Source organism: Ascidiella aspersa, chromosome 1 (assembly GCF_963924565.1).
Source record: "Ascidiella aspersa chromosome 1, kaAscAspe10.2, whole genome shotgun sequence".
Lineage (NCBI taxonomy): Eukaryota > Metazoa > Chordata > Ascidiacea > Phlebobranchia > Ascidiidae > Ascidiella > Ascidiella aspersa.
The window spans coordinates 30,883,295-30,906,431 of record NC_139447.1 but is presented as its reverse complement, the minus strand read 5'-3'; the positions used below and the strand labels follow the sequence as shown (position 1 = coordinate 30,906,431).

The window sequence follows — 23,137 nt, the reverse complement described above, 5'->3', positions numbered from 1 at the left end:
CGTTGCAATCCGGGAGCAAGGTTCGTGGTGACAGCAGCCCAAAAGTCAAGCACACACAATTCATGCCAGCGATGTAGACAGCAAGCAATACAACCAGGGGTGGCGAGCGATCATTTGATTGGTTGGTTGGTTGGTAGTGAATGAAATTCCAGCACACACGCACACGTCAGGTGTTAGGAAGCACAAAAAAAAACAAGCAAAAACACGATGGTCAGTTTAGATGAAATCTAAATCAATTTTTTTTTTAATGCTACTGTTAAAAAATTATTGTTTCACGGTCGGTTTGATTTGGTTAAAAGACACGACAAATTTCTACGATGAAACTAATGTTCTTCTGAGTACAGCATGACTTAGTTTGCTACCATTATGTAGTGCTTATATTCAAATAAATGACATTAAAACATGATTGAGTGGTAAAAAATGATCAACAGTGCAATCATAATTTTTTTATATTTATTTTTTTGATAACTTTTAAACAAAAGTAAACATAATAAAACTGTATATATTTTTACTCTGAGATATTATGACTCCCCTTAAGACAATTCGTTCTTAAAAGAAAAACAGGAATGTAAATAAAAAAAAAGAACCATTCATGAGATGACTATTATTATCGACCTACTAAAGACAAACAAACTTCTACCAAAGAACAAGTCTTTCTACGGCATTACAAAAAACAGACAAACAACAGTGGACAGGCACCTTAGTTTACCGTTCGGCGCACATGTCGCAGTAGGGCGGGTGACTGCGGCAGCATTTCCAACCAGAAAAACGGGTTAAAAAAAACTATCGCAATCTCAATCAACAGATTCAAACAGGACTTTTGTCAAACGCAAAAGCGACAAAGCAAAAAGGTATCTATGTACTTACGACACCATGTCCTGGCTGATCTGCCGGTCGACCATGTGCTTCTTTTCTTCTTGCTGCAGAATGGGAATTTCGTCGTTCAGTTCGCACGTTGCGCTAAGGTCACCGCATCCCGCTATGTCCTCGGAGAACAGATGCTATAAAACAGCAAGGGGAGATTTATTATTGCACACAGCCATATAACAACCAAAATATCTAAAATATGTTTGAATGAGCAATATTTTAATTGATCAAACACACATTTAACTTTAAGGTTTTGTCCGACCAACGGTAACTGAATGCATGGTATTATAAAAAAGAAATTTCAGCGTCTTTAAAAGACTATTTAAATGTTACAATGGCTAAACCAATTTAGGGGGATTAACACTATTTTTGATTTCATAAGTTACCTCTGCAATTTTATCAAAGTCCGCCATTGTTTGAGCCTTTTTCTTGAGTGATGTACTCCTAAAGACAAAGAACACTTTTAGTACAGATGAATATAGCTAAGCTACAGGTCTTGACAAACAAAAATATTCTTACCTTTTAAATGGAGTTTGGGGATGTATACTGCCACTTTTCGGAACAGATTTTATTTGCTTTTTGCTAGCAGAAGAGTCTGTCAAATAAATGGAGCTAAGTTAACAAAGAAATATAAATGAAGTATAAATTAAACAACAACGCTGCAGAATATGTCAGGAAATTGCATGTGCAATTTATTACAATTAAACCAAGAATTGCTACTTTTATGGCAGAATACTAAAAACTGCACAATTGTGACTCTCACATTCCCGAAGTGCTGACATACAGCACCACTGGAACAACTATTTATTCGTAAAACTCTCCTGGAGAGTCTATAAAACGTTATCTGCCAGGAAGCTGAATGATGCAATAAAGCCCAACGATGTTTTGAGGCCAGTAGGTATTTGGTGCGTGTGCGGTGCGTGATATGCCAGTGCACTCCATAATTACACCAAAGCCGTGTCGACGACAAACCTCAAGGACTAGAATAACGATCAAGTGAATTGGGTTAAGACTGGACAGCTGTGCGTTGAACTCTTAACCAAAGCCAGGTCAGCGCGCCTTGGCACTAACTGTAAAATCTACTACTGTACAAAAAATGCGGAACTGGTGTGATTTTTATTTGATCTCGTCTCAAATCAACCTATCAACCTGATAGACTAAAGTAAAGAAGTTTGACGACAACAATTAAAATCCCAATCAACCTTACAGACTCAGGGTGGTTTAATAAACGTTCTATTCATAAGCACTACACCCTTAAGGGCTTGGCCTTGTTGCCGTCTACCTAACGAAATTGCTAAAATTCTGCTATAACGTTAAAAGCGTAACCTTAAATTTGCCATTTCCCTTACGCTGCAAATATATCCGGTACGTAGTTCAACGCTCTGGTTGTACCGGGCTAAACCATGTTATAAACACTCTGTGCCTCGTTAAGACAAACACCTTTCTATTTCGAATGGTATGTCTACACATATTTAAACACGGCAGTGGGCATATATTGGACGCATTAAAAGCCAGTGAAAATACACGCGAATTTCATAAACAAAACGGGTCGTGACAGCGCCGGGAAACAACAAGTTATCGCACTGGACAACCTACAACCTCCGACCCTAGACAAAACAACATCGTAAGGCCCTTCTGGTGTCTGACCCGATGTCTCGTTCCCGTACACAGCCTTAAGGTGAAAGGCGAGCGGCAACAAACAGGCGGGGTTGGGGCCGCTCTCTTTCGCCCTAGGTCTCGACAAACGACGGATGATGTCACTCGCCCTATCGGGTTTCCGCCGCTGAGGATTCCACGTGCGCGTGCGTGCGTGCGTGTGTGTTTGTGTGTACCTTGCGCATGTGCGCGCCGCTTAGTTTTCTTCGACATTGAGAGATTTAGGAGTTCTACGGGAAATGCGCCGTCGTACTTTATGGCCGGTGCTTTTAACCGTTTTGTATTATAACTAGATCAGTGTTCTTTAACCTATAGTTCGCCACCGAAAATTGGGCCCAGTTGTGTTGGGCCGCCGACTGTTTTGTTTGATATTGTTAGATTTGTCGATATTAGTTCGCAGAAAGATTTTTCCAAATTTTGAGAAAAATGCACAAGCAATACGAATACAGTTGACCCATATTTTTAGAATTCGAATTTAATAATGCTACTGTCTAATTTTTTTTTTGTTCACTTTAGGCTTGCAAAAAGTTCAGTTAAATACTAGTCGCCAAAGCAATATCTCCCTCTAACAGTTTGCTTAAAACAAATAAGAGCTTTATCAAATGTTATAAAGCCTGTGTCACGCCTAAGATTAGCGAGTTAATTAGATGTCTTGTACAGAATTATGAATTAGGCGTTACAACCATTCGCATCCCCCAAAAAATAATTAGGCTGTAGTTGGTACAACTAAAAGTTTTCGTACAGTCAGCCCAGCTCTATATACGCCGTGATAATTGAAAACAAGACAAACTGTATCAAAATGACCATAGAATTTTAAGCCTTTCTGCAAGCACCGTAGACCAAATAAAAAAATGTTAAGTACAATAAATAGTGACCAGGCGTCCAGCACAAATACAACTGCAACGGTTGTGGCGAGCTTGGCTGTCTGCCAAACATCGCGTGTCAATAAATATTTTTGCGCAAGCTTTCGCGAATGATTGCGATCGATGCAAGCTGCAGCAATCGATCGCCGCATAAGCTCCAATGCAGTGGTTCCCAACCTTTTCGAGCTTATACCAACCTATATATCAGTGGTCGGCACACTGTTGGCCTTTGAGCCAGTTTTAGTGGACTTAAACTTTAGTTTAATCATGTATAGTTGTGGGCTGCGTGATAGTTGTGCATTCACAGGCCATGGCCTCTAAATATATACTTTGTATCTCCAAACAGATATTTTTGAGTGCGCAAGTTGGAATCTTAAGCGCACAAAACTCTTGATAACCCCCTAACGAATAGTTTTTAGTTCGCAAGTTATATGAGCGGTTTTCATACTTATTAAGCTTGTGGCGCACCAGAAAATAGAAAAAACGCTGCACCCTTTCTACAAAACTTTCTTTAAAAAATAATTCTGCAAGTTTCAATACTTAATACACTGCAATTTACATCCAAGTCTATTATTCTTATCTGCGTTCCTACTCGTATTACGAATAGCTTAAAAAAACTACAAAAAGTGAATCTCTCGAAGCAAACAGTTTAAAAATTACAGGGCTAAATCAAGATTAATAATGATGAAAAGTCTTTTCTGCCTTGAATAATATTTATTATTTTACAAAAGCGTCTTGGACAACTTCAAATCCATCTAAAGGCCCAAGCTACTCCAAAATCTTTGTCCTTAACCAGCGGCAGCAGATGACGTGTGTAGCGCCACACTGCCAACAGTGAACTGGCTCAGGGGAGCGGGCGTCCGTTCCAATTTGCCGAAAAGGCCGCGGCCGAAAAAAACACGCAGGCGAACAAACATTGAGGACCCGCCCGTGTAATTATGATGATCATCACATCATCCTAGCGCGTGGGCGTGCATCTGTTTGCCTTGAAAAGCAACGCGCGGCGACATTCCGCAAACGACGCAAGGCAATCAAAGTTTAATTACCGAAACCGGAATGCGCGCTGCAGGCTCACCTGCAAACAAGGCGGGTTTGGCTGGGACGGGCGCGAGTTGAGTGTATGCTGAAAAGGGCAAACGCGCAGTTTTTGCGCTTTCGACGTCACACGAGCCCTTTCCAAGGCCGACCGGTGTTTCGCAATACGCACCCGCTTAGAGCTTTGCGAGTGGCTTATGTTAATCAGTGCCTTGCGCGGCATTTCACAGTTACACATGGGACGCGTGTTGTTTTATTGATTTTCACGAATAGCAGCCGGCATTGCGTTGCCGTTTTTCCTACGATGCGCATATTTGGAAATTTTTTAACGTTTGATTGCAAGTAAGTTTGCTTTATAGGCGAAATATCCTTTTATTATAAACCCACAAAAGAGAACATGTTTTTTACATGGCAATATAATAGGTTACTTAAATAATATTATTTTGCTTACATAACATATATATTGATTTTGAGAAATGAACTGGAATACACAATAGCTAATTTCAATCAAACTCAAAATATTTATACAATTGTTGCTAAAACAATTTGAAGTTTGAAGCGAGTTGGATAAGCCATTAGGGCTCAGCCATAATTTAACATATAATTAAAAAAATGCGGTAAAATATTCATTTAAAAATATGACCAGTTTGTAGTAATAGTGAATTGTACTACGTTTGACTAAATATCACTTTTTCCAGTTTTGAGGCCAATCGGATATGTGTTTCATAATAAAATTCATAAATTTCATCCAATGATTTTTTGGAGCAACACGAACGATTCTTAACTATGTTTGATTGATCCCAAATAGGCAGGTAATTTTAGCAATATATAAAGATAAGCTGTTATTGTCCACTTGCTAAACGGGTGGTATCAGTACAACATCAGTTTTATTTTTTGATGGACATTTAAATGTAATTAATTCTACAAACTTTGTGTTGTTTATTGTCAATACTAAAAAGTCCACGAACCAGACTATTCGGGTACAGCAGCTTAGTCAGCGTTGCTACATGCAATAACATTGCACTCAACCGGTACTCTGACCTAAAGTACAGCCAGAACGACCCTTATTACCCCCGTAAGGTTAATTGAAACACGCCTGATTGATGACACAACGATAAACTCGGCGGGTTCAGTTGGAATACGTTAATAGAACAACAGGCAAAGATGTAAACGCCTGTTCCAATGCATGCAACCTGTTTCGTTTCGACTGCAAAAGTTCGTTGGTATAAAACAGTGGCTATATAGGTGAAATGATTACATAAATAGTCTGTTTTACGGTTACAGAGAGCTTTTAGCAAAATGCACAGCCAACAATTGAGCTTGACTGCGATGATTAAGAAATATTCAGTTTTTATGCACAGCTCAGAAAATTTTGACAAAATTAAGAAACGTATCTTATATTAATGAACATCAGTGGTAGCCAACACGTCGATCGCGACATTTCACCTGGCGTCGAATATGTGTTACGTCATTACAATAGCTGTCGCACACAAGCGGAACATTAAAATAACCTATTGTTGTCTGGACAGGCCTAATAAAGCGTTTTTCGACATAACAAATAAACCTTCATCGCTGGCTTGGAATGCAACGCTCAAAATGTTTAATAAGTGTTCTTGTGACTTTTTGACCAAACCAGTCGATCGAGAGTCTCTGAAAATATTTTCAGATCGCAATCAAACATAGGTCGGCTACACCTGATCTACATATTTATGTTATGTCAATGGGTAAATCGCTTTGACGGTATGACTTGACCAAAGTAAAGAAAGTCGCTCAGATAAAAATTGATAACGCTGGCCTCCATGACGTAATTTGCCACTGGAGACCACTTCAAGAGGAGAAAGTGCAAAGTTTTTTGGACGAGAGGCGCTTGTAATACAATAGGTCGAGTCCATTGTACGCAAGCTTTTCCACTCACAAACCTCTAAAACGGTGATAAATCATGAGGCCGTTAAGCTGTGATAATACGACTAAACGCACGAGAATTGCCGAAAAACAGCTTCGCCAAACATCAAAAACAATACCCTTCTGGACAAAGCAAAGAGATTCAATCAAAAAACACCCAAAAACCTTAATAAGTGACGAAATGCACGGGGAATCGGGGATATTGTTACAACGATGAGAATATGCGACAGAACAATTTTGAACTGACAAATAAAGCAAAGCGACAAGGCCAACCACCAACCAACAGGTATTGCGCAACCGAATGAAAGGGGGCAACAGCTGCGTTTATTAATACACTACAACCAGTCGCGTTGACTTGTTTACATCCGCACTGCCAACGTAACATCCCCTCGAAAAGCGAGCGCGCCAGGTTAACGCCAGTTTGAAAGCTATCGTCACTTTCCCTCGAATCGGGTGGTTTCCCCTGTTTTGATGCGCGTATGGAGAAAACCTGAGCAGAGTCAGCAGACGCATATCGGCCACATGGGACTGTTGTTTGCTGACAATTTAGAAGGCAGTCCAAGATGAGATTGTACACAAGTCATTTTAAAACAAACCAAGTCCCAGTTGAGTAATTTGGAAGTTAACTAAAGTACAAGTCTATTTTTGCGACCAGTAAAAAGTAAAGTTATTTGCGACCAGTAAAAAGTAGAGTCCCAGTCCAAGTTTGATAAGCGAACAACAAAAATGTAACATATGGCGAACAAACTGCTTTACAAGCAGAAATTGGAGTAAAAAAAGAACCATGTTTTACCAAAAATTATTTGTTGAAAACGCCTCAATGACTGGATTCCAAGTAATTCAACTTACTCAAGTCATTACAATTACAACACTGGCTTTTGTGTCTATTTACATTTGGTGGTCAGTTTCTGTTTCCAAAGCAAACCACCCCCCTTTTAACTGCTTTCGAGACATTTAGCCTTACACAATTTAATGCAATAATAGGCTGACTGGTTTTTAATCAAGCACAGAAAGTGGCCTTGTCCACGGAGCAAAGACCATCAGTGCGGTGTGGAAATTATAATCCAAACTGTCGTCACACGAGAACTTCGCATAAACCATTGCTCACCCGAATAAGGCACATTTAAAACCAGACACTTATAATGACGGGATGTCAACAAAGGCAAGTAGAAAAGTTTAGGATTTCAGGTACAAGCGAGCTTTAACACTACATTATAGACTAGGACAAATTTTCCCAAGTAGATTGCTGAAGCCTGATCCCTATAACGAGCACTTTGAATGTCCATATCCAAACAGAAGTACATGGCACTGCTGGACTAATATCAACTCGACACTTCTACTTTTAAACCCGTTTAGCTTTCTGGTAAAAAAAAGGTACCAGAACCGAAAAAAGTCCGTATAAACTAACCAAAACTGATCAAAGGTCTTAAATACCTTTCTCCCGAGTATACGTAAACAATATGCACGACTAACGCCTCAAAAGTGAACATTTGACCCGGTTAAGTAATCAAGCCGGCTCATTAAGGCTGTCAAACACAGGATTTCGAACGCAACCTGTCGAGCAGATAAAACGGCGCCTGTGCGGTTTGCAAAAGCTTCTTAACCGAATAAGACGCGATATTGGCGATTTCGCCGTATATAGTTGATCGCAGTCGGACTATGAGTCAGATACAGCCGGGCACGACGTTGTTAGCCCAACGGCAATGTTTAAACACGTTGCTTGTCTTTCTAGGAAAGATCGATAGCTGTTTAAAGTTCATGACAACCAATCGCGATTATGCAAGCGCCTCATACAAAGGCTTTCTCCTTGACCATGTAAACGTGCTGAAAGATACAATCACGGAACTGTGGATGATCAGCATGTAGAGCAGTGTTTTCAACCTTTTTAGCGCTCGTACCCTTTTAAGCTTACATGAAATTTTCTCGTACTCCCTGTCTCGAATGGCCGACGGAAGTAAATCAAATTACAATAATAGCAATTAAACTCAATGTATTTATAACATACGTGTTGAATACATGCAATAAATACAGTCTTGTAAGTTTAACAATATTTACAACACACAAACAATCAGACAATTTACTAATGGCTTTTTGTTGTTGCTTTTCGTAAATTACGCCTTCTTCACAAATATGCCAAAATAGCACATAATTTCACACTACATGTCGTACCCCCTACTTTGGTACACGTACCCCTGGTTAAGAACCCCTGAGTCACCTAGCAATGGGTAACAAAACAGTAATAACTAAGGGTTATAAAGGTAAACCTGCTAGTTTTAATTGGGGCATCTTTTTGCAACAAATTTTTCGGAAAATTATCATAAAGACAAAAAAAAACTCGCTAAAGAAATTAAAAAAGTCTCGTATATGAAAGAGCGTCGCCTTCGTTCGACCGAATCAACAACACTTTCAGATAAGCAGGCTCGGAGAGTTATAACACAAACAATTACGGGTCGGCATCCTTTTAAACGCAAGCTTTCAATTCACTGATTTGCAATTAGCGACCGATGGCGCAACCAACGTACAACCCTAAAGTGCAGCACGTGACCTTAAGGGCGCAGAAAACCAAAGCCAGCAATCATCCCAAGTGTGCAATCACGAGATGGTGATGGATCGATCTTCGAGCGACCGAAATAACCTCAGCACTCTAATTTGAGTGTGACGCAGCACTGCGGCGGTCGGTGGCACGACCAATAGGTATGCAATAATACCCAAGCTGGCCAATCGGCGTAAATCCGTGTGTCGAGCAGGGGGACACTAAAAATCAAATACACACTCCTGGCGCAAGTACAGGGGTAATAGCACCCGTGCAAAAGTTACCACCAAACACCGTATGGTCAGAGATCCCCCAAACCTAAAAGATTTAGAGCCAAATAAAGCAACGCTGTTTTATTCTCAGCACGATAACACTGACAACATACTACAGAAATCATGATATTATTTCGTTGACAATTTTTTGTGGCGCAACGCATTTTATATAAATTTAAATGGGATTATGTTTATGCAAACAACGCAAGGTAAGTTTTATTAATAATAAGAAACTATTTGCCTTTAATAAGTAAGCCAAAGGGGGCCTGCCAATTACAAAAAAAATAGTTTAACGGTCCTAATTGTTGCTTTTTAACCTGGATGCCCTAAATCAGTTCTAAAAAACAAAAATTAATTGCAGTTAAATTTACAGCGCCTAAATACCCCTTTTCTGTGCAAAAATAACAGCTAATAAAAATGGGTCAGCATTGCACAATTGTTGCGAAAGTTCTAAATCAGAAACACCAAATGATAAATGCGGGTGGACAATTATACAACTTTGCGGCATTTCTTTTCATTTTCTATTGTTTAAAATAGTGTTTAACGAAAACACAACGCACGGTATTTATGATTTCATGCATTGTTTTAAACTAACAGCTATTACAGTGAATCAAACTCGACACATGCAGCCAACGATGGAATATAAAGCGATCATTCATTTTATACGATTACAACTAATTGTGCAATAACCTGACGAACCCATTATACGATGAGTAACTAAAAACTAAAAACTGAACTATGACAAACATTTGTAAATACTTTAAGCTAAGTTTGACGTCGCTTGTAATCGAAACAAAATCTGTACGTGCATCTTATTTTAAGATGCAACAGTTCGGCCTGTCTCTTGACTCGAACGTCTTGCAATAAAGCTTAGGCAATGCATAATTTATAACACGTAGTTCAACGTTCACCCGTAACTGTGGTGCGTAGGATACAAAACAAGCAACGAACAAGGCGACCTCGTTAAAAACCCAACGTAACTAAAACTAAACTATGTCAAGCTACCAATCCAAACTTTTTTCTCTGATATTTAAATTTGTGCCCATACATTTGGTGCCTTAAGGACGTTAAAACGCTCGAGCACAACAAATACAGCTGCCAGACGAGTTGTATTGATTGGAACTATATGCCTGACAGCAACCATACGTGCAACTGCATTCCGAAAGCCGAAAATCTACAAAAAGCAAAAGGCAATGCGCGGTATAGCACAATACGCGGCAAAGCGTTCGGCTACGCATGCGACCCGTCTGTCGGACGAGCCAACGTCAATGACTTAGCTCGCTTTACCATCGAGCGCATTTATATAAGCGTCGAGAGCGTGATTCACTAGCGCTGATGCCCCGAGGCCTAGCGAAAGGGACTTGACGCAACAGGCCAGCCACCATGGCCGATTTGGGGGTGGTTGGTTCTCCCTGTGACCCTGTGTTTTCTTTACACTGGTTCAGTTCAAGCCAGTTTTTCTCATGTATTTTACGCTTTTGTGATTTTTACCTCTTTTTATAAGTTAACAGGTTATTATCAAGTACAGTTGTCAGTTGGTATTCATTTTCCGGTTAGTTATTGCAGCGGTGCAGAAATAGGAAAGTTAGTGAGTCGATATTCATTTTCCGGTTAGTTAGCTCAGCGGTGCAAAAATATTAAAGGTATGATGCTATCCAAGCTGCCCTGTAAACTGGCCTCTAAACGTCAAAAAAGACCCCAAACTTTTTTAAAAAAGAAAAACGTGAGTTATTTATAAGGGCGGCTTTCGAAGTACCACTTAATCTATTGGCTTTCGAGCGATAAACTGAAAAGGGGCAAATCCGCCAGTACGAAGGTCACCGTAATATTATTGCAAACTCAGGAGATCAAACTGCAAATGGAGCAGTCGCGGCCGATAGCGCCACATTAACCACATGGTAATTGGAATCCCAATATTGGATTAGGCTTTCAATACCAAGAACGGGTGTAACAGAGAAAGGTGCTTAAACAGGATATTGAAACAGCTGAAGGTGTTGCGAAGAGTAAATTTAGAGGGCATTCGTATCTTGATGAATGAATGTATGCAACGGATGTAAAGCAGGCACGAGGACGAGACTGACACTGTGTTTTGCAAATTGCACCACGCTTCAAAACATGTTTATTCCTAATGTTTTGTGGGTTAATATTTTCATTAAAACGCCGATTATAGAAAAAGAAAATTTTCATTGCGATGCATTTTATCATTTTTATAGGTACGCTTGAAGTTAAGCAAAATAGAGTAGCGAAATTAAAGCCATATGTAAGCTTTGACTGATAAGCGATATAACGGAAACCCTGGTGCGAATATTAAAAAATATGAGGTATTCTAGGGAAATTCCAGGCATACTGATAAAACGACGAGCGGGTTTAGTCATAAAAATGACTCAGAGGCGCACAATCTAGTCGGTCTCCTATAGCTTACAGCCTGTTAATAAAACAACCAACCCGTCGCGCGTCGTATTTACTGAGCACACGGAGCCTTGCGAAATATATTCCGGCTCCTCGTGCTGTCACCACCGCCACACATCAGCACTTCAAAAGTTCGTTACTCAAGCCAATGTGGCCGCTTTAAAAGCAATTGGCTCTCTTTGCTTTAACCCCGATTTCGGGCCTCTTCTAACTGCTTAATTAAGCGGCCACGTAAATTAACTATGGGGCGAAAAAAAGCCACAAGAGTATGGTTTGAAAAAGGGAAAGTGTCATTGGCCACGAGTCGACCAGAAAGTACCACCTTAAAAGATAAGCACAACGGCCATTTCATCGAGCGGCCCCACTCTCGATGTCAGCAGTCAAGGTCAAAATCTCGCGTGAGAAGGCGACGTCTTGATTATCTTGTAAATAACCTCTCGGTTTTGCTAACGAGCGCTATCACGTACGTCACACAAGAGACCGCAGATAGGGCGGCTGTAATTTATGCATTTAAAGCAGTGGTTCTTAACCTTTTGTCTTGTTGCACCCCTTTCAAATCACCAACCAATTCTCGCATCCCTTCTATAATTGCTGAAATAACAAAACCATTGTAATTTTATTTTAATTTAAATTAATAATAACACAATAACCCAACGCCAAAATGTGAGTTAGTTTTACATTTACCTAAGAAATAATTTACAGTAATACGTTTTCTGCGTGTGATTCAGCATTCCCGCACCCCCTTAGAACAGTTTTCGCTTAAAGTATAACCAGATAGACTGCCACTGAATCGCTTCAAACCGTATAGGTGTAACAGCCTGCGTTATCATATTTGCCATTATACCATATTACCATATGGCGCGGGTTTGGAGTGCACGTTGTTTACGTTTAAAGTAGCGGGGAATTAGCGCGATTGATCCTCTGCTACGTCACAAACGGTCAATGTGTGCGTCACAAAAAGCACAGGCGTGAAGCCAATTTTCAAACCGCTGCAATTTTCGGGGTGCGAATGTTTATTCTTCAGCACCAAGTAATGACGGAATCTTGCCGAAAATGCCAAGTAATGAAAGACCCTTGTATCAAGTCGATAACATCGCAGCATTTAAACCAAAAAAATGTGTCATTAGCATTCCGAGGTTTGTGACTATCAAATCTTTGAACGGAAAATTGCAATAAAGATAAACAACGCCTGCACAGTGCACACGAACGAACGCCGCAAAAAAAAACAGTTCTAACAAAAAATGCTTACAAGTCGTAAAAATCCAGATCTTATTTTGGGACGAAAATGAATAGGAAACGATAGCTTTACGGCTGTGACGAAGAAAGTGTGACGTAAATGCAGTTTTGAATAGGAGTAACAGAAGTAACCTTTCAGGCGGAATTTGCCCTTTAGTAGCAGTGTTCACAGAACGCTGTGTGTGGTGATTTTCCGTACGTAAGGAGCTTACCCACAGGCAACGGGTTTAATTAGATTTGGAAAATGAAAAAACAGTCGTTGTGTGACCCTTGTTAAATACAAACGGGTTGTGAGTGACAGTAGTAGTAGGATTCTATTATCAAATTCGATCCGCAATACTTAAAACGAGGGCAATAATCGTCAAAACAGAACAGCCTTCGTTGTTTTCTAGGTTAGGGCGGTCGGAAACAGCCAGCATCCGGGGACACGATATTATTAGCACGTTTTTCGGGTGGGCTTCAGTTTTTGGTGTACTAAACTAATTTTAGCCTAAAGCAGTGTATCAACTATTTTTTGCGGCGACCCAAACACGAAGCAAAATTATAACAGCGTAGCTTTTACGACCTAATTCTCTTCAATGGACTTTTTCTAAGCGAACAAAACCTAAGACATTTGCATTCTTAAGTTGAGTTTAATTGATTTAAACCAAATCTTCATAGTGCTTCCGCAATTTTACGAAACTTACAAAAAAAGCGAGAAATCTTGCTCAACACGAATCTCAATATGACCAACCCTGTTTGCGACCCAACCAAATTTAACGGCGACCCCAATTTGGGTGGCAACCCATCATAGGTAAAACACTGGCTAACGGGCACCCGGGGCAAATTACACTTACATTGGCGAAAGGGTAGGTGCAAATCTAAGCCTGCAAATAATCTTTAAACTTACAGAATGATACGCGGATATAAAAATAAAAAATACCACTTTATTAAACAATTTTCCGCGGTCCAATAATATTAATATAATAATATAATACCCAAATGTGATCCAAGGGTCTGTACTTTGGTTGACCTGCGCTAGGTATTTAAGGTTCCCAGGCCCAAACGAAGGCACGCTCACATTGATCGAAATGACATGATGCATGAACGCCAATCATTTCAATTGCGCGGCCAGTGCTCAAATCAGCAAACCGGAAATAACCAGCAAACCAAACACGTCTTGCAAAAAGACAGAATGCCGGTCGGATCGGTTTATCCGCCTAGCTGCGTGCGAGGCGGGCCGTTCAGGAATAAACCTTTAATTGACGGCCGAGCTTATTAGATGTGTATGGCGTCCTTAAATCATTAGCTTTGCCTCTACAGCGAGTAGAGAATCGATACGCTCCTATTCTGTCGCTAAACGCTGCGACCCGCGAAGTCCTTGTTGCACTGTTGCTTGTCTACAGTCGGTTCCGTGAGATTGGAAGGTTAGACTGGGCGAGGTTTGTCACATTTTTTGCAGATGGATACAGAACACCAGTTTTCATGCACAACGAATATTGAAGTCGCGATTCCTAAGTCTTGTGCACTGACATTTGACAAGTTCTATTAACATTCTGCAGTTTAACACTACCGCCAAAGGTAAGTTCAGTTTGAAAGAACCTTCAGGCGCTTGGTTATTTGCTAAACAGCCGTGTCAAATAAAAATTGACAATTTTACCAAAAAAGGTTTTTTAATTGGTAGTAAAACGCCTAGATAACTGTCAGCATACATCATTTTATTGAACAACATAACATATCAAAGGCATACTTTTACATAAGCTAACAGCTTCACTTTGTTCAATCTTGCACACATTAAAAACTTATATACCAACATATAAACAAATTCAACAATTTATTGGTTAAACTCTATTTAATAGGTAAAACAGGTAAATGAGCTCTGTAAGTGTGCACCTCTATCCTAATTTTTTCTCAGCAAAAGTAAAACTGGTTGGCCACTCCACACAAAGCATTTGTGTAAACAAAGACCTGGTGAGTCATATCACCACTTGCATATTTACCAGTTTTCTGACTTTCTTTGCAAATTGGTTACTTAGCAACCAGAGTGTACCAAGTGCAAGTATAAAGGATTAAAGGTACAACTATTTAAAAGCTTTTTTTGATGTAAATGTCACACTTTAAATTAAAATTTTAACTCGAAGGCAAGTTGCACAGTAGCTGAATGACTTCACAAGCTTTAACACAATTTGGTATACAAACTAAAACAGCTCTTTTAATTAATTCTTTTTTGAATACAATAATGATTTGAATGGTTTTATTGCTAAATTTCTTCACTATTTTATGAAATTATATATAACACTTTAACTTTGATTCTTTTTTTTACTTGTGGTATTGGGGTTACAAATCTGCAATAGAAAAATTAGACACTATAAGCTATATAGTATAGATGGACTTTTACAAACAGAAACATAATGAAATGTTGAAAAGTTGGCTTCTCTCACTAAACTATGAGTGAGTAGGATTATAATAAAAAAATATCTTATAAAAAATATTTTTCAGATAACACGAGAATTAATTATCAACAACTTAAACTACTACAATGCCAGTCTGCATTTTGAGCCAGGTGTACACCAATATTTTTTCAAAAGAAATTGCTACGCACACCTGAATTGGCATATTACTCACTAAAATTAAAAAAAAAGCTAAATTTGTGGAAAGATTTCCAAACTAAGGTGTGCGAAAAACATAATTGCACACCTCAAAATTTGGTTCTGCACACCCAAGACCTCGGCGTGAAGAAAGCAGACTGAAGTGTTAATCATATTTTCTGTAAACTTAGGTTAAAAATATTTACAAAATTTACCTGGTTGATTACCATCGGGTTCTGACATTTTGAGTAGTTTTGAAGCTTGTAAAACAGAACTGTATTACACTTTTAATTTTATAAAACAGAACAACCTTTTATTTAATGCAAACAATACAGAGAAAACATACATGACTGTTATTATACCTTCACACAACAATCAAAATACATTACACACCTAGCATACTATTACCATTAATAAAATACATTCTGAAACATGTTTATACCAGGCAGGGTACTATAATCAAACTAAAGAAATTTCAAATCCCACACTAAAGTAATGTTGAAAGATATCTGCTTAGGTATGATATACATTCATATTAAGATAATTGTAAAATGTTAATTTAATTTTAAGTCAACCTATTATATTTTGGGCGCTGGTCTAGAATCCTACCACAGCCTTTAAACAATTATTAAATCAATGCACATTATTTTGGTTAGGGGGAGAGTTAGCATTTGGGTGTGGGTGAGTCAAGTATTATAATATTCATTATTTAGAAATAATGCTTAACCCACCCAAACCCAAACATCAACTGGCAGCCTAACCCAAATAAAAAAAAATTTAAATGTATACAATCATTCATTACAATTAATATTTTATGAAAGACTAATGTTCTGGCAAACATTGTTGATCTACTCTAAATTACCTATACACAAAAAGATTTGCATCAATGGTAATAATCAACCTAACTTGCACTGTTGTTTAAGCAAACAGTTCGCCTTAGATTGAATAGCTATCATGAATCATTAGCATGCAGACAGCAAACTGACTGACGGCCTAGCAAATAAATTGAACACTTGAGACTGAAGTTAATCAGTGTCAGCTATAGCATGTCACAAGTGTTTGTGTACAACTCACATAATTCACGTTTAGGTTTTACTGTAGTATAGCAAATGCAAAACCTCATAAATGCCAACAAGCAATGAAATACAAAAGTAACATTGCTGGCCTCTAGTCCCGCTAAATAGCTAACCTAAAAAAAACAGGGAAACGAGAGCTGTGCAAACTGCAACGTGAATTTTGATCAAAATTACTGCATTCAATATATTTGTTCATTTTTTCCCGGGACTAAACATTTCGCATATGCTGACAACTGGCTTGCATTAAATACACAGGTAGACAGAAGGCAGCAATCTGGCCAAACCTATCAATAACAACTAAAGGCTAGAGAAAGACAATTAGGTCATGCTGATTCACAAATAAACAAAGCGGTTTCAGATTTCAAATCGATTATCGCAGTCTGTAAATGGCGCATTTATGGCAGGTTTTGCGAGGTATGGCTCTTTTATTTCAGTGAATGATTTTTTGCAGTAATGGATTTTTGTCATTGTTCAAATGGGGTTAAATTTAGCATACAACATAGCATTTGCATCAATGATTGCACAATAGATGTTATTGTACCCCACAGTGCCCCCAAACGGCAAAAATAATTTAATATTATTAACACTAAAATTACCAAGGGTTTTATTTTTCTAACCATTTGAGGTTAGACAAAAAAATTATTTTCGCTACCCTTGTATGCTAAGGAGATGTACCTTTTTTAACTTAAGCAAGTTAATCAGTATAATGAAAAATAAAACCCTAAATGGTGCTCTTTGCCTGCTGTTGAGTTAAATAATCCACCTTGAAATAGAGTTTTATTTTAATTTAATGCCAATATACACATCAAACTAAAAACATTTTTATGTAGTAGGCGTCCCGCAGTTTCTGGTCGACGACTATTCACATTAGGCACATCAATGTTGATTCAACAGAACTAAAATCTCGCAGACCGTCGCTGATACTTTTACTGACGGCGTAATCAACTGTGAAAAGCAGAGCTGTGCTGACAAGGACCTAAATATATCACTTACTAAAACCTTCAGCATCATATCAAACAGGATGTGAACCCTAGTCGCTGACTGGCTGGCTTACAGCCTTTTGACGGCGTCTTCAGGAAATGAAGACAACTAGATTCGTAGGAACTATGATATCAGCATGAATGTGACGAAGTTAGACAAAGGAAGCTGTCGTAATCATAACCCAGTGGTTCTCAACCTTTAATGGCTTGCGGCACCACTAAGAAACAAATAAATAGATTGCGGCACCCCTACAAGATTATATCGTAGGTAAATCACTAAAATGTCGCAATAAAAGGAACTGGAACAACACACATCAACTCTGCACAATGTAGGAAGTTTTAGCTGGATTTATTCCACTCCAATCCTACACAAAAAGTTGTAGAAGTTGAGCAAAAATCAGATTCTCAAAGAGAGTTCCGCGGCTCCCCGGTTGAGAACCACTGTTTAACCAACAATTTTGAGTGCATTAATAGAGCTTGCTTTAGGCCCCTACTTAAAACTTCCCTTGTTCGAAAGTTTTTTCAATACTAAAACATTGTCCCAGGCTTAGATTTGCTAACAATCAAACGTCCTTTCGTTAAAAACGAAAACACACAATTATACAGTTTACGCTTCTAATAGAGCTTTAACCCGCACAAGGCTAGGATTGAGAGGAAAAAGGGAGAAGAAAAGCAGACCGGTATTTAAAACCATTTATCACTGCTGCGTTACAAAATGTGGACGACAAAGCACACAAAGCAACCCCGCTAGAGGGTTTACTTTACACAATATAGTCGAAAGACGCTAGGCTATAGCAGTTTAAAGCTGCTTATAACATTGCACAAAACATAAAGCTCAAGTAATAAATACAGAGAAACATTTGACAATAAAGATCACGCATTTGGCAATAACGGAATATGAAAACAAAAATCTGCCTACCTATTCGAGACCTTTAAATTTTAAAGAGGCTGCTTTTAGACAAAATGTATAAATTATTTTTTTTAATATTGTTTCAGCTTAAATAGCCTATGGCTGTCGTATTAAAGTAATTATGGCAAAAAAACAAGTAGGTTATTGAGATTGTAAAAGATCCGGCTTCAGTAATTTCAAAAACAGTTTGCACTTAGACCAAAAAACTTAACTTATTGGCGACACTTAAACGTATTTAACCAATAGATTCCGCCAATTGTCTATGACGGATAACATACCCGCGAATTTTCAAATAACCATTTGTGTGATAACAGTTATAAAAGGTTGACAGAAACGCTAAAAATGTGCAAAGAAATGTACGGTGGCAAATAAACACAAAAACACACATTTATAGAGAACTATACAGAGAAATGCAAAGAGGACATTGATTCGAAATGATCAAATAAATTCGGAATGATTTCGTTTGGTTAGTGAGAGATTGTCAATATATCATAAACGAAATTGGATTATTATAAGAAACACATAAAAAATAGATAATGTTATCACATGGTCTGTAAGTTAAAGAGGGAAATCTATAGCCACTGGACGAAACAAAGAAGAGATTGCACAATATATATTATAGGTCTTCGCAATGTTATTTGTTCACGTTTGTTTAGCTTGAACAAATTAAACGTTTTAGTGCCTAATCGATGAAACTCCGACCATAAATAGATTTTAGACAAGGACAGATGTGAATTTTTTGTTGTTCTGTAACGAACTAAAGTAGTAAAACAAACAGACCAGCTCACATCATGATGTTAAATTATTTAACTGTGTTTTTGCTAGGGTGACAAGTATCAGGATTGATAAACGAACGTATGTCATTTTAGCGAATATCATTTTACGCGAGGCAGCTTGTTTTCCGCGCAGCGCTCAAAAAGTTGCTATGAAAGCCTTTTCAGGAACACCCACTTCGTAATGTTTACCCGTCTCCAAATGACGATTCAAAGGCTAGGTTAAGCAATAAAAGCGATAATCAAATTGTTTTAAACGGTTCATAAGCAAAGCGGATAAACCAATAGAGAATTTGCAACTGAAAAAATAAATATCTTGGGTCCAAGCAAACGTCAATTTTTGTAACTAATTTTGTAGATAAAGTTTATCTTCTGGAACGAGGGACTGTTATGCGCACAGGTAGCAATTAAAATCTCAAGTAAATAAAAATAAATCACGATTAAGGGGAGATACAGTAAGGCAGCCACAGCACCGGGCTTCGAAAATGCAGCCAAAATCTTCAAAACAAAATGCACATATTGTACAAGCAATATAAACTGATGTAGTAACCCTGGTTAAAGGTGACCTCCTGGATCTAAGTCTTTATACACAAAGCATTTGGTTGATATTTCGTATTTGTTGAGTTTGTACAAGAAAAATCTTATACTAAAGTTGTTTCAAAAGTATATATAAGCGTTTACCCAGGACTGATCACGTAAAATTAAGGTCCATTTATAAGCAAGAAAATACACAAATAAAACATCATATGACGCTTAACTTAAACGCAGGAGAATGTTCAGTGTCCTCCGAAAACCAAAACATGTGGAACTAAGAATTAGTATCTTAATTCTTTAAGGTGCATCGCTTTAAACAGTATGCATTTTTTCAAACATTATTTTTCTTTAAACGCAGTTTAGTATCACATATTTGCTTGAATTTTTCGGGATCACATGTTTGCTTAAATATCACACAAGTCGAACAATTGCTTCTATATAGCAAAAGTTTTCTGATAGTGATTCCTGATTGATAAATGTAACAAGATATATGCAACTGTTTCCGGCACTGTTGCCTAGCAACCAACTGCTAAGCTCCGAGGATCTTCTTCATGAGCCAGCTCGGAGAGGAGTAGATGAATAGGACGAGAAGAGCCACGAGGATTGCGACGATGAAGAGCTTGATGATGAGCCACTTGAAGCGAGCGCAGATGAGATAGCGGAGGGACTTGAGCGGATTCATGAACCACACGAACGATGTATCAGGTCGACTGGTAAACAACAAGAGCGAGATTGGTTGATAGGCGTACTCTTAAGGCCAGTGGTTCGCAACCTTTTTTGGCTTGCGGCACACTACAGAAATTACGAATAGTTCGCGGCACCCTTGCTCGTATTTTTGCTAAGTGGTTAACTGTAACGTTACAATAAACGAGATTGAAACAGCACATTAACTGTGCAACAGGGTTGAAATAAACTTTTTAGTTGTTTGCACTTTTATCGTACGCAAAAATTGTATCAAGAAGTTTACTAATAGAGCAAAAATTCGAATCCTAAAGAATTTGAATTATCTGTCGGCACTCTTCAAGGTTCTAAATGACATCCTATAGAGTGCCACGGCACCCCGGTTGAGAACCGCTGCCTTAAGCCAATATCTTAACCTTATAGCACACTTAGGTAACTGTTTTTAATAATGTTTTGGACCCAAGTCATTTCAACAAAGTACTTTGAAATTTCGGCGTATTTGTTGAATTTGTAATATGAAAACCGTCTAAATCTAAACTTGCTCAAAGTATGCATAACATAGCGTTTATCCGGAACTACAAAACTTATTTTTGTAAACACTAATATTACAAGTTGTTCAAGTTGAGTTTTCCTTTACTATAGGCGATCAACTTTCCAAACCTAACAGAAAAAGTAAATTAATAGGCAAAATAACCAATCGTTAAAGTTCGTAGAAAAAGAGACGGTTTTGAATGGTATTTCTAACAACTTTGGTCTAGGCCACAGCCTTGATTAGGTAAAACTTCTAGATCCTTATAAAACAGGTAAAAATTTAACCCTTTTTGGTGGACCAAAATTGTATAGATTGAAGTAAAAAATCATACTTTGGTTTCTCCAGTGGATCTGGCTCCTCCCTCCCAAGTCCTGCGGGATTCTTTTCGGCTTCCTCCGCGCTCAGTAGAGTAATCTCTGCTTCCAGTTTGCCCTGCAAGTAAGTAGACGTTTAAATGATAAATAATTACCACCGCAGTCGCATTCTTTTCGTTGTTTAATGATAAAAATGGTTACCTAAGTACGAGTAATCTTACCACCAACTTATAAGTATGGTTTACATATTTTATGAAGTTGGTATTCATTTCTCGTTGTAGTACGTATATATTCCTGTAGTACGTATATATTCCGAATGCATGGTCGCGGTTATATGCTATGTTTACTATGATCACTAATACTGGGCGTGGAAGTTAAGGAAGAAAAAAGTTAAAGGAAGAACGAAACGTTATTCAAGCCGCAACACAGATTAAGAGTTGATTGCTGGGTTTTGCAACACATAGTGTACAATTTGACAAATTTTACGTCCAAACAATAATAAAATCAATTTCTTCTGCTGGACAATCTTCCCAGGTTAAGAGTTTCGCCTTATACAGTATAATCTTCTAAACCAGGGATGTCCAACCTGCGGCCCGCCTGATATTTATGTGCGGCCCGCCCCTTATTCTCACTTTCAGTAGCCTTTATTAAAAACAATTGTTTCGACTTGCTAAGCAAGAGTGTGTGTTTTCTAAATGTGTGTTTTTGCGGACAGTTTTACGAAAATATATCTGCCTAAATAAGTAAAAAATCAAAATTTCGCGCTTCGCTATAATAAAAAAATAAATAAGGTCGAGATTACTTGCATATTTGCGCACGAGTTCACTCTCGAAGAGCGGGTGTTTATAAGTTAAGTTGTTTTATGACGTCACGATATGGCGTAACCCTTTAATTTGAGAGGTTTTGCGGCCTATCGAAATTTAAAGTGGCAATGCGGCCCATATCTGCTAAAAGGTTGGACATCCCTGTTCTAAACCAATCACTCAACACAAACGAGAAGAAGAAGCTCAAACCGTAATCTCCAATTCATCCTGTTCGTTCTTGGCGGTGAAGGGCCACCATCCCTTGATCCTCCTCTGCTTGAAGAGCGAGATCATTGGGACATCCGAGCTGTCTTCCTCTTCCGATGCGAGGTTGAGGCTGCACTTGTTGGCCGACTTGGCTCCGCGAGGAAACCGGGTAAGGTCCAGGGTTAGAGAACCTGGACACATGAGAATTAAAATGTCTAATGAAACCTGAACACACATATGTAGGTTAACAACTGTAATCTGTCCCTTCTGAAGCTGCCTTTTGACCAACGATTACGGCTTCCGTATCATTAGTACACCGAAAGCCATCGCAGACTCACCGAATCTGTCGATCAATGATGCAAGCAGGGCAGGCTGATTGACATGTCACCATTGGTTTACAATATTAATATAATTTTTACCATTTAAAAGTTATTTTACAGTTTAATTATCGATCATTGTTTTAGCAAACAACTTGCAATCAGAAAAACTAACCCCAAAAACATATTTTTTAGAAAACGTTTGGGTAAAGTCCAATGTTTTTAATGATTAAATCTATTAAGTTAATTAAATTAACTAAACTTAAGGCACTTCGCCAAATCTAAGTTATTTCGTCAAATTAATTTTAGGCAAATGAGTTTAAATTTTGAATAAATAACCCTTACCAAGAAAATCATCGGCAGAGAAATGATCAGCATCCCAAACTTGCAGGTTTAGTCTCGGTGGCATTTTGAACTCGGTCTCATCCCACGAAAACATAGATTCCTGCAGGTAAAATAATTATTATACTTAAACGTAAAACAAAAAAGGCCTGTATGGTCGAAATATTGTCGTATTTTATTTCCCTATGCAGAAATATGAGTAAAATACAGATTAGAACTCGACATCTCGTTTTAAACATTTGTTGACAATAGGTTATACGCAGTACGTTCCGTATTTCAAATTCCCATTTTCATGCCTAATTGTTTTTCCGCATGTCTCAAACGTATA

At 38.3% G+C, this 23,137-nt stretch overlaps 1 protein-coding gene and 1 long non-coding RNA gene across 2 annotated transcripts in view; both read right to left on the bottom strand.

The window, feature by feature from the left end:
* Window positions 1–667: 667 nt before the first annotated feature.
* Window positions 668–15,650, bottom strand: LOC146169740 (uncharacterized). Its single transcript, XR_014499730.1, has 4 exons — window positions 15,556–15,650; window positions 1,387–1,462; window positions 1,254–1,311; window positions 668–1,001 (listed from the first exon to the last, which is right to left on the bottom strand). It is a non-coding gene; the product is annotated as an uncharacterized LOC146169740 (long non-coding RNA).
* Window positions 15,651–18,009: 2,359 nt separating this feature from the next.
* The window catches only part of LOC146169738 (otoferlin-like), a 99,875-nt gene continuing 94,747 nt past the window's right edge, over window positions 18,010–23,137 (bottom strand). Inside the window, exons 43-46 of the mRNA XM_083383670.1 lie at window positions 22,813–22,912; window positions 22,154–22,341; window positions 21,158–21,258; window positions 18,010–20,323 (exon numbers count right to left, since the gene is read on the bottom strand). Of these exons, the coding sequence (XP_083239796.1) occupies window positions 20,143–20,323; window positions 21,158–21,258; window positions 22,154–22,341; window positions 22,813–22,912 (570 nt within the window). The 3' untranslated portion in view covers window positions 18,010–20,142. The remainder of the gene's footprint in view (window positions 20,324–21,157; window positions 21,259–22,153; window positions 22,342–22,812; window positions 22,913–23,137) is intronic.